The 13204-nt window shown below is 31.9% G+C and overlaps 1 protein-coding gene and 1 long non-coding RNA gene across 2 annotated transcripts in view; one reads left to right on the forward strand and one right to left on the reverse strand.

Annotated features, from left to right (window-relative positions):
- Nucleotides 1-330: 330 nt before the first annotated feature.
- On the reverse strand, nucleotides 331-1746 carry LOC126889903 (uncharacterized). Its single transcript, XR_007700217.1, has 2 exons — nucleotides 1360-1746; nucleotides 331-480 (listed from the first exon to the last, which is right to left on the reverse strand). It is a non-coding gene; the product is annotated as an uncharacterized LOC126889903 (long non-coding RNA).
- A 1600-nt stretch (nucleotides 1747-3346) lies between these two features.
- Nucleotides 3347-13204, forward strand: part of LOC114326961 (germ cell nuclear acidic protein-like) — a 73622-nt gene continuing 63764 nt past the window's right edge. Inside the window, exons 1-2 of the mRNA XM_028275450.2 lie at nucleotides 3347-3772; nucleotides 3852-4013. Of these exons, the coding sequence (XP_028131251.1) occupies nucleotides 3688-3772; nucleotides 3852-4013 (247 nt within the window). The 5' untranslated portion in view covers nucleotides 3347-3687. The remainder of the gene's footprint in view (nucleotides 3773-3851; nucleotides 4014-13204) is intronic.

Below are 13204 nucleotides of genomic sequence, written 5' to 3' on the forward strand. Positions count from 1 at the left end.
TAATTCATTGTAAGATATACATGATTTGTGGTTATTGTATTTTATTTTTAATATTTTTATTTGAACACATAAAATTGTACCACTATATATTATAAAAGTATGAAATAAATTGATTTGTATTTGACAATAAGTTTTTAATTCACTACACTAAGTTTGCAGCAATAACATTTCTTCGTATTCTCTATACACGTAACATACAACCAATATTTAGATTTTCCTCATCTGGAATCATTTTCGTTGGAACTTTATTATGTTCTTCACTTCTTCATTGTTTTAAAGAGGAAGATGTTCTTTCATAATTATATGAAATGTTTGAAATAAAAAAATATATTATAATGTTTGAAGTTTGTATTTCACTACACTAAGTATGCAGCAATAACATTTCTTCGTATTCTCTGTCCTTCTAACATACAACCATTATTTCGATTTATCTCATCTTGAAACATCATTGGAACTTCAAGATGTTCTTCACTTCACTATCTAAAAGAGGAAGACATTCAATCATAGTATCCAATGTAACACAGAAAATAAATATAATGTTTGCATTTTAGCAATTTTTGCACGATGTACCACGTAAAGTTGATACACAATTAAAAGTGACTGATAAAAAAGCATAAAATAAGTTTTGTTTCAACTTTATAACAGTAAGAAGTACATGATCAAGTGCGTTCATAACAAGTCTATCCCTTTCGAATCCCTATGCCGTAGCTATCTCGACACTTTTAACAATCACATTTAGAAGTTCAAAGGATTGTATTTCTACTGTACTTGATTCAGCATTGTTTTTAATTAGATCCATACATTTAATTGTTTAGGTAAAAAATTTGTTTCATTCAAAGATGACACATTCACAAAATAATATTTATATATATGACTTTGAGTTTCACTTAAAACAGAATTTTTCTTGAGGATAATCTGGTTTTTACTAAAAATGTCAGGAGAATCGTTTTACAAGTTGACACATTTGATTCTGAAAAGTCTTGGATAGTTTACTGGCTTTCAATTAAACAGGAATTCCATTTCCAATAACCTGACTTTCTTTACATTCTCTAGTTTTTTGAGTTGTTGTATATTTTCATGTCTTTTGAGAGACCTTTTTAAAATAATTTTTTTAACTGTATTGGTACTTTTTTTATGACTTTAGCAAAGGAATTGCATTTGGCCTTAATCATGCATCTTTTGTTGGCAAATCTAATTAATAAAGAGGTAACATTTAATCATAAGCTTTGAAAACAGATCAAAAGTAACCTTAAAAGTACATGGCAGTTTATAAATGTCTATTGTATAATAATAATTAGCTTTCTTAAAATGAAGTGAACTCTTGTGATAGGATAAACATGTTTTAATTGTAATACTTACAGTTTTCCAGTCGTTTAATTGATCATTTTCATTTTATTCCCAAAATAAACAGTTACAACCACATAACCCCATTTGTAATAGGTAAACAAATTCGTTATTTATATGTTATTTATGCGACTTTTGCTGTTGAATCCAATTTTAGCACATTTAAAATATATTAAATATTGTTAGCAAATCGATTTTGTTCACTAATATCTTTAGAAAACGGCATTATAAGCAGAAAAAAAACAAACTTTTCTATATGTAAACATTGTAAATGTCAGCACAATAGGTCCCGACGGCGGCCATGACACTTTGGCAGTTAGGAGGGGGTACGATTACGGTTTATCCCAATAGCCTCAGGTCTTCTGAACATTCTGTTTTTTTATTCATTCTCTTATGTTGGATAATACAAAAGTTATGTACTTTAACAACTAGTCATGTTCTTCATCAGTATAGGTTGTTTGTAAATAAGTGCGACAAACTTTAAAAGGCAATTCTGCAAAAAAAAAATAATGACCGTTTGCTTTATAAACTTATGTCCGCAAATGCTTCGTTTACGAGATACGGGATGTTGAATTTTTTTTACAAACTGACGATTTATTTTATTGCCCCAAAACGGGTTGAGATATGTAAATGAAATTTGGTAGTTTCTCAGAGATAGTTATTGCGAATTTTTTGACTTGCAACCAAGAATTTTATATTCACTATTGGCGTGCATACGGGTAATATGACCGATCATATTACCCGTATGCACGCCAGTGGTGAATATAAAATTCTTAATTGTATATCAAGAAATGTGCAATAACTACGTCTTAAAACCCACCAAATTTCATTTGCATATCTCAGCCGGTTTTAAAGCAATAAATAAATCGTCAGTTTGTAAGAAAAAAATCAACATCCCGTATCTCGCAAACGAAGCATTTGCGGACATACGATTATAAAGCAAACTGTCATTAATTTTTAATGCAGAATTACCCCTTAAAGTTTGTCGCACTTGTTTAGAAACACCCTGTACTGAAAAAGAACGTGGCTAATTGTTAAAGTACTTAACTTTTGTATTATCCAACATAAGCGAATGAATCAAAAAACAAAATGTTAAGAAAACCTGAGGCTATAGTTGGGTTTTAATTTCAGTATTATATAAATGCTAGTATATTCCTCAGGGTGTTGCGAACTTTGAGCAAAAAACACAGTTTGATTCGTACACCCGGTATACAATGAAAATTTACCTGTTTAGCAAAAATATTATTACAAAGATATTGACAAAGAATAAGGCTATAAGATATTCAAAAAATCACTTAAATCGGACAACAAGTTTAGGAGATACGCAACCTCAAAAATTACCCATTTTTTAGGGTGCCCGTTTTCTATGACGCGCAGTTTATTATATTATAAATTTTGCTATTGAATATAAACTTAAAAACAACCTGCTAGTGTTCACAATCATAAACTTGTCAGGATGACAAGTTCCACAATTATTAAAATCACGTTCCATAATTAAAACTTCCCCTGTTCCAGTGTTTGCACATCAAATTTTGTCCGACTATGGTTTATTTCACGTACCGCTTGTTCACAATGGACGTAACCATAAGATGAACGTAAACCGTTATCATTTCGTAAACCGTAATTTACCGACAGGCTGTCTTTACGTAAAATTTAAGTCTATTGTGAACGCTGCATAAAATTATGTACAAATTACGGTTTACGAAATGATAACTGTTTACGTTCATCTTACGTCCATTGTGAACAAGCTATTAAGAATAGAACACTACGCTTACGGAGATCAGTATCGCCAAACCTCTCGCGCACTGGTGGATACTCGACTGCCGATATACGATTCAGGCCCGGTCTTTTCACCTCCGAATAAAAGTTATTCGGATGTTTATTTGACAGATTTACACGTAATCTGCCGGATAAACTTCCTAATAAATAGTTATTCGGAGGTGAAAAGACCGGGGATCATTCTAATAGTCAGTAGGTACAGCGTGGCATCGGTGCGCTTCTATCGCTCATAAGAAATGCATGGGGCTATCTCCGCAATGTTCTATTCTTAACGTGAAATGCACATTAGACACCGTTAAACCTATGGGACTTACCGGACATCTTTTGTAGAGATGTAGTATGAGCTATGCAGCTTGCGCCGCTTACGGCTTACGGTTACGTTACGGTAGACTTTATTTGTCATTTGTCACGGTACGCATGACGCTTGACGCATGTAACAAGGAAGTCAGACCGTCAGGCGTCAGTCAGACATCAGTTTAAAATTCAAATGTAACAGGTTATGTCAACGGTTGCTTTTTGTTGTGCTTTTTGTATTTATGAAAAAAATAAAGTTTTGTTAGAATAATGAACGACACAGTTGAATTCCTTAGTTCTATGTCACCTAAAATACGAAATAAATTAAAACCAGGTGAACACCGATTTAGAAGAAGTAAGTATTTTAATGCATAATGTACACAACCCTTAACTATGTAGAGTGTTGATTTTAATGTATTCTAAAATATTTTTAGTTCACGGTGTTTCAATTTTGGCTTTAAAGACAAATATTCGTCGAAGTTCTTTGAACGAAAAATCAAATCTTACAATGAAAAACGAAAATTTGAATATAATAGAATGTAGAATCAGTTCAGAATCCTCTGAAGAAACTGAAAATGCAGCATTTAGTGACACAGGTATTATATATTATATTAGTAAATAGTACACGAATAATATCAACTGGTGAAAGGCAAAAGAATAATATCAACTGGTGAAAGGCAAAAGTTACACTGGTGAAATGCAAATTGGGGCAATATTGAGTTACTTATTGTTATTATTATACCACTGTGAAATCAACAAATTTTTCTGTGTGGATTTATTGTATCCTCATCTGGCTAGGATAGGGTGACCAATCGTCCCGTAAAAACGGGATTGTCCCGTTTTTTAACGCTTTGTCCTGGGGTCCCGAAAAAGTCTCTCGGGATGCCTAAATGTCCCATATTTGCGTTGGGTTGATTTTTGTAACTGACTATATTTTCTCTCTTTAATTTTTCTTCAATTTCAGCATTTGTTTTTATTCTTATTACTCCCTCTTTTGTTACATTGTGGTCACAAACAATACAACATTTTGTTACAAACTTATTAGTGGTCACACAATATATTTCAGAGGCCCTAGAATAGAAGTCAAGTTGATGTCGTCTATACTGACTTTTCGAAGGCGTTCGATAGAATTCACCACGGAGTATTGCTTTCTAAATTATGTCACTTTGGTCTTTCTGAGGATGCAGTTATTTTTATCAGGTCTTACTTGTCAAATAGAACGCAGTTTGTTTCTTACAATGGTTACAAATCGGCAAAGTACCTGGCTTCTTCAGGGGTTCCACAAGGTTCTAATCTAGGTCCATTATTGTTCTTATTATTTATGAACGATCTGTATGAATCTATTTCTGCACCATGTTTATGTTATGCTGATGATTTAAAGATTTATTCATTGATAAGCAAAGTAGTTAGTTATTTCAGGAAACATTCTACTATATACCATCCTTATATTATTGATGGCAATGAACTGGAACGTTTGAATAAAATTAAAGACCTTGGAGTTATATTTGATCACAAACTCACTTTTGTTGAACATGTTAATACAAAGGTTAGAGAAGCACTTAAATCTTATGGATTTATAATTAGGAATAGTCGAAATCTCACTAATACTAAGGCCATTAAATTATTATTTTACACTTTTGTACGCTGTAAACTGGAATATGCCTCTATCATTTGGTCTCCATTTTATGATGTACATATCCAAATTATAGAACGGGTACAGCGTAAATTTTTAAAATTTTTGTCTTACAAAATTAATGGTATAGTCCTTTTCATGACCATTTTTCAGTGCGTAACAGTTTTTCGATTTCTCTCTAACGCATTAAATTGTACGTGACAGAAAAAAAGGCATGTCTGTGATTACAGACATTTATAACATTTATTCTAGTTATTCTAGTTGTCGATAGATGGCGCCATGATCAAAAAAGAATTATTTATTAAATAAAATAATAATATTATCAATATAATCTGTACAATTTATAAGACTATACAAATCAAAGAAAATACCATTTTATAAATGCAATAGACACAATTGATTTGTTTTTATTCCATATTGAAAATAAAATGTGACAACTGTCAGATTTAACTAAAATGTCATGTTAGAATAAATGTGTATTATCACGGACTTACCTTTTTTTCTATAATTTGTGACGCACTGAAAAATGGTCATGAAAAGGAGAATATATATCCTAGGAGGGGTATCAGCAATAATGAGTTATGTAGCGGTTTGGATGTAGTATCATTAGAATCTAGACGAATTAATGCCTCCCTGGTATTCCTGTACAAGCTACTACATAATCTCATTGACAACCCTGATATCCTTCGACAAATAAATTTTAACGTTCTGTCTTATCCAGTAAGAAATTCGATTACATTCAGAAATACACAAGCTAGAACTAACCTTATGTTGAATTCTCCTCTATTCGTCATGTGCAGCTATTATAATGCCTTAACTATTTACTGCGATATATTTAACTGCAGTTTAAAGCAACTTATTTCTATGGCCAAGATCTACCTAGGTGATTAATAATTTATTTCTTTACGTTCAAATATTATTATTATTAACATTGTTGCCCAGTATTGTTCTCATTATTTTTCTTTCAAATTTCAGAAGGCTATCTTCCTCTTTCTTGTTAATCATCGTTGTTTCCATCCCATATGTAACAACAGGTCTTATTAAGGTCATATAGGTTCATATTATACTTAAAGTCTTGCTTCTCAGCAGATTTCTATTCATTCCATATGTTTTTCTGCCTTTCAGAATTTCCTCTGTTCTCTCTTTTCTGATTTTCCCTATTGTTACTTCCAAGTAGCTAAAGGTGGATACAGTTTCAAATTTATAGTTCTGTGTTATTAGATATTTCTGAGTTGTTGTGTCATCCTTCCCTATTGTCATGTATTTTGTTTTGTGCTGGTTTATCTCTAGTCCTATTCTCTTAGCTTCCTTATGTAATTTTCCAACTGCTTTTATAAGTGTCCTCTTCGCCTTCGCTATGATGACTAGATCATCTGCATATGCTACTAGTTGAAGTTGATCTGTAATAATGTTTTTGTTTGCAAAGTTTGTCATCTCATGATTACTTTCAATATCAGATTAAATAATGTTGGAGAGATAAAGTCACTTTGTTTCAGATTAAACTCCTTAGAAGTTGTTCTGTTGACTGATCCTTGCTCTGATGTTCTTTAGGCTCACTGTTAGCATGTCTTAATTTTTCTGGGATTCCAATATTCTCTAACTGCTCCATCATTTTCGTCCGATTGATTGTATCAAAAGCTCTTTTGAAACCCATGAATATTAGGTGCATTTCTCTGTTGTATTCTCTCGATTTTTGAGTTATTTGCTCCACTGTATGTATGAAATTAATCGTTGACCTCCCTGGTCTGAATATGTTCTGGTATTCTCCTAATATTCGTTCAGCGCATGATTTAAGTCTTATGTTTAGTATGTTTGCTAGAATGTTATATGTGGTGTTTAATAAAGTTACTGCTCTGTAATTCTAGCACTCCTCCCGATCTCATTTTTATATATAGGTACTATAATACCTGCGTTCCAATCGCCTGGTAGTCTGTTTTGTTCATATTTGTTATTTTAGTTGTATTTCTTTATATAATTATTCTCTTCCTCCGTATTTTATTCCACTGTTCAATATCAGATTAAATAATGTTGGAGAGATAAAGTCACTTTGTTTCAGATTAAACTCCTTAGAAGTTGTTCTGTTGACTGATCCTTGCTCTGATGTTCTTTAGGCTCACTGTTAGCATGTCTTAATTTTTCTGGGATTCCAATATTCTCTAACTGCTCCATCATTTTCGTCCGATTGATTGTATCAAAAGCTCTTTTGAAACCCATGAATATTAGGTGCATTTCTCTGTTGTATTCTCTCGATTTTTGAGTTATTTGCTCCACTGTATGTATGAAATTAATCGTTGACCTCCCTGGTCTGAATATGTTCTGGTATTCTCCTAATATTCGTTCAGCGCATGATTTAAGTCTTATGTTTAGTATGTTTGCTAGAATGTTATATGTGGTGTTTAATAAAGTTACTGCTCTGTAATTCTAGCACTCCTCCCGATCTCATTTTTATATATAGGTACTATAATACCTGCGTTCCAATCGCCTGGTAGTCTGTTTTGTTCATATTTGTTATTTTAGTTGTATTTCTTTATATAATTATTCTCTTCCTCCGTATTTTATTCCACTGTTATTTCATCTTCTCCTGCTGCTTTTCCGTTTTCTAGGTTTTTAATATTTGTTTTTGTATGTCTTCTTCTGTGAAAATTTCTACTTCATCGTTATCTTGTACGGCCTTACTTCTTCATCATAGTGTGTTTCCTTCATAGTGAATAACAGTTTTTAGTAATATTCTTCCCATATTCTGCTGATCTGTTTGTCTTCAAACACAGTTTCTCGTTTTTGGTTTATTAGTCCTCTTGTTATTAGATGTTTTAAAAAAATATATTTTTCCTAAACTGTAATGAAAATCAAGAAGAAACCCCGCGGCAATTAATCACAAATAAGTGACTGATTTTTTGGTATAGGTGTCATTTAAGGGCAATTGTGCATTTTTTACTTACGGGGTGTTACATTTTAAAAAACCCCTATTTATACCATCTGAACCGCTTAGGCTAGAGTAAAAAAACTTTCAGCGATTACCCATATGCAAGTATTATTTACAAATTTGTATAATGCACCCCCATATTTTCCCCGGAACCACCAAAAAAAAGGAGAATTAATAAAGAAAATAATCAAAAATTGATTTTGGGCCACCACTGTGGCTTTAGGGTGCAAAGAAAGTAAAATATGCATAGGTCATAATGTGTAGCAGACAGTGCGATTTTTATTTGCCATAAGTATGTTATCAATAAAATGAATCGGTGACGAAAAAAAAAACAAAAACTGGAGCCCGCAAAAGCATTTCTGAGGTTCACGGCGTCACTGCGCCGTAACGGTTGCTTATATGAAAAAAATGCATAGGGACCTTATTTGTAGAGAAAATAGTGGTCTTTAATTCTGTATAAGAATGCTCACCAAGAGATAGGAGTAGTTTCTGCAGTTTATTTTCAAGGTTAGGGGTAATAAGTAATAACCATATATATTTATAAAAAAACCCTATTGATGTAGCATATGCCCATATGGGTTAAAAAGCAAAAAAAATGATTTTTTCAACCCCTCATTTTATTTTTTTTTTTCACAAAATGATATATGAAGCATTTTAATAAAGGGCATGGTGTGTGAAGGATTCCAAGAAATTCACTTTCTTTATTAATTCTCCTTTTTTTGGGGTGGTTCCGGGGAAAAATGGTGGTGCACTATACAAATTTGTAAATAGCACCAGTACATGGATAATCCCTGAAAGTTTTTTACTATAGCTAAGTGGATCAGATGGTGTAAAATAGTTATTTATGAAAGAATTCGTGAAGTATGTTTTTTGCGAACGCACACGATGTTTAGAGCACGAGCGACAGCGGAGCGAGTTCTATACATCGCGTAAGTTCGCAAAAAGTACTTTACACACAGTTTCATACAATATTTTATCTACGATAAACAAATAAAAAACTGTAACTCTTCATCACTGGAATTCATTTCTATTCTCCAATTTTTAGAATTTTGACATTTAAAAATTCTAACTTCTTTCAAACCACAAAACTCTCAAAACTATTGTTGTAATTTATTGCTCACATGTCATCACCATGACAACGCGAAAGTTGTTGAGGATATTTGATTAAATGAAAGTGTGCCAAAAATCAGTGCAAAAAAGTAAATCCCATTTAAAATACATTGTTACTTCACGCACACTTTGAATCCTTCACGCCCTGCTATCTATAATGACAGTTTTCACAAACTAAAACCTTATACATAATATGAGATAGAGTACCTAGATAAAGGGGTTTTTTTAAAATGTAACTAACACCCTGTAATTAAAAAATGGCAATTGCCCTTAAATGACACCTATACCAAAATATCAGCCACTTATTTGTTATTAATTGCCGCAGGGCTTTTTCTTGATTTAGGTTAAAGTTAGGGAAAAAGTGATACAGTAGCGATCAACAGGTAGCCAAAACGCGTTCCAAGATTGCGGCTGTAATTTTGAATATTTTTTTCGAGATATTTGGCACACGTATTCGTAATATAATAAAGAATGGTGAGCCCAATTTGAAAAATATATTAATATGTGGAAATTACTCTGTAATTAAATACAATATTAAAAAAACGAGCCTGTACCGCCATTAAGAAGAACAAAAAAATACACTTTCTTCAAATTAACTTTTTTATCCAATGCCTAGATTTTGTTTCATTTTGGAACTACTAATGAAATAAAAAATTTTAGTAGTTCCAAAATGACAGAAAATCTAGGCATCGGATAAGAAAGTTTATTTGAAGAAAGTGTATTTTTTTGTTCTTCTTAATGGCGGTACAGGCTCGTTTTTTTAATATTGTATTTAATTACAGAGTAATTTCCACATATTAATATATTTTTTAAATTGCGCTCTGTACCGCCATTCTTTATTATATTATGAATATGTGTGCGAAATATCTCGAAAAAATATTCAAAATTACAGCCCCAATCTTGGAACACGTTTTCGCTACCTGTTGATCGCTACTGTTTCCTCTTAACTTAAAAATTTGTCAACTTTGACCCCCCCCCCCCCCCGCTAAACGGTGTGTGATAGACACATGCCGTCTGGAAATAAATAGTAGGAAATATAGTCCTCTTCATTTTGCTATTTAGTAAATTTTTTGCAAAACGTACAGGAATGGCTATATTTCGCAAAAACCACAAAGTACCCCCTTTAAAGAGATGAAAAGGGGGTTCCGGGGCGAAATTTTTAAAAAACAGTTAGTCTCATAATGAACACCCCTTGATATACCAGAAAAAAAAAATAAAACCGGGCTTGTGTCAATTTTGCAAGGTTCAACCTCTGTTTCCTACACTATAAAACCAGTTGAGATATGCAAATGAAATTTGGTATGTTTTAAGAGATAGTTATTGTGCATTTTTTGACATACAATTAAGAACTTTATAATCTCCATTGGCACACATACGAGCCCATATTACCCGGGGAATAACAGCTATACAGCTAATAAATAAAAATTTTGAGTTTTTTGCCAGTTTTTATGATTCTTATGGATAATTATAGTGGGAAGCCTAGGGATAGGAGTAGCAAACTTTTTTGCATCTCTTTTAGGTACCAAAATTGATATTCTCAGCAAAATTCAGCGTTTTCATATGATTTTAAATAATACTCTGGCAAATGCATTATATTTTTGCAAAATTTTGGAATGTGTTTAATTCGAAGAACAAATGTAACATTTGTTTTTAATATAGATTTTAGTTCTCTACAAATACTTTCTCGTGACTTTTGATGTTAAATAATTATCGAAGCGGGAATTCAACAATTTAGAATTTCCCATTGAGTTTCCTATAGCCCGTTTGACAATTCACCACTCAGTATATACTTCTACTTATATGTTAATTGTAAATTCATGTGCTACTTCCTTCTAATGAACATAAACATCTGATATTTCGTTGTCAAATACAGTCGACTCTCGTTAATTCGAAACTCGAGGGACTCTTAAAATATTACGAATTATTGAGTGTTTGAAATATCACATGGTTCGAAATTTGTGAGAGAAAATAAATAAATCTTCGAATTATTAAGTGTTGACAGTGGCGGCTCGTGGTAATTTAAAATGGGTGTTCAATTAAGGAATGTAATTATAGACACGGTGGGGGGTTTTGGGACCTCGCCCTTTTTTGTCTAAAGGACACCGCACACATCTTATGGAATATAATAATGTCACTCAAATTCAATAAAACTTACATAAATAGATTCGTCTCAATTTAACGGTCATTTCGTATCATTGCGCCAACTCTTAATTATGATTAATTACAAAATTTTACACAATCGATAAGACCGGATAAAATGTAACGATTTTTTTTAACTTGGTCGTTAAAGTCTATTTTATATTGATTTCCTATACCCAGAATCTAATAACTGGCGAACATCAATATTGCCAATATTTGAGAGTTGCATTTCATTTTTGAAGTTATACTTCTTTACCGGCGATAGAGGGTGAGTTTTTTATATGTTAAAACCTATCAGCCCGGCGCATCCGCATTATAACTTTGTTCTGATTGGATGTTCAAATGACATGTCAAAAATTATCCGATATGGCAGCTGTGGTTTGGAGGTAAAGGTAAAGGTAAACAAATGTATAATATATTAGTTTTATTGTTGTGAGGACAGAAACAAAAAAGTTTATAATATTGTAGTGACTTTTAAATAGTTTTTAAAAGCAACAGGTACGTAATAATTGTTAATGTATCATGGGTATAAACCTACCTATTTGATCTGCCAAAATACATAGTATGTAATACTTTTATTTTTATTTATATAATTTGATTACCATCAAAATTTCTATCAATATTCACCTAATATATTGTTTTTTACTCTATGTTTTGTTGTATTTTTTCAATTCTAAATCATTTCAATTCAAAATTAAAATAATTTGATCAATTTTCAAAATATCAAAGTATCACAAGTTTAATCCGTTTAGTTAGTCGATCTTCGTAAATAATGACACATAGTGTCCATGGCTAAGCGGAGAAGGCGAATGAATTCCAATACCAACCGCTCTTATCAGCGCTGGTTCGAGTCCCAATAGAAACTTTCTTTTTTGTTTTTTTTAATACATTTTATGATTGTAAGTATATTTATTATATAATTGTATTTTCAGAAAATACGTATTTAGTTAAAAAAATTTTCGACAATTAATGTTCAGACATCATTTGTGGCTTGTTTAATGTGTTTGTGTGTGTTTTATTCTTTTATTATTTTAATTTTTGGCACTGTTCTAATAAAAATGTTTGAGAAGTAGTAAGTATAAATTAGTTTAATATTTAAACAAAATATAAATAAAAAGTATATTAATTTCGTTTAAATCATATAATAGAAGTATAACTTCTTACGTGCGTACAAAGTACACACACATTCTTTTTTTAAATGAATTTGGGAAGATCCGTGATTTTTAATTTTTGTCGATAAATGAGATAAATCCCGAACGCCCGTTTTTGTCCACTCTGAAGAAATAGTTTCATTTTTCGAAAGTACTAAACATGGAAAACAAAACAAAGAATGTAGTCTATCACACGTTTAAAGCAACGTTTAAACTTTTTGTTTTTTATAGCACATTCTTGTACCAAGTTTATCTCCGGCCGAGGTGGACCATTATTTTTTATAAGAAGTCGATTTTCAAAACTATTTGCATTTTCCTTTATAAAATCCACTGAATAAGGCTCCATCATAAAACTATTAATATTGTATTTAAGATTTAACTGTATTTAACTAATAGAACCCACAACAGAAAATTCCAAACTGTGAACCGAAACCAGAGAACGTTCTCCGCCGAAACGCACCACTGGTCTCTGGGTGCACTGCACAAATTCTTACTATTTTAGATAGGCGAAATGCTGTTTCACCGATTTAAAGATTTCTCTTTCTAATACAGGCGTAGGTTAGTACTGGCTGGTTCAATTTGAATTCTGCACCAGAGCACAAGTATCTGCACTTGTCACGTGCATCCAGCGGCGCGGCGTAGAGCAAATAAATATGATTACTAAATAAAGTTATATTTTAATTTAATGATTCTATAAGATTAATAAAAATATTTTAATATTTGTGAGATTTAAAAAAACTGTATTTTAATTAACTTTTATTGGGTGTTCACTGCACAAGTGAACCAATGGAGAAACCGCCCCTGAGTGTTGATCAATTATTATTTATTAAC

The sequence above is a fragment of the Diabrotica virgifera genome, chromosome 1, assembly GCF_917563875.1.
Source record: "Diabrotica virgifera virgifera chromosome 1, PGI_DIABVI_V3a".
Classification (NCBI taxonomy): Eukaryota; Metazoa; Arthropoda; class Insecta; order Coleoptera; family Chrysomelidae; genus Diabrotica; species Diabrotica virgifera.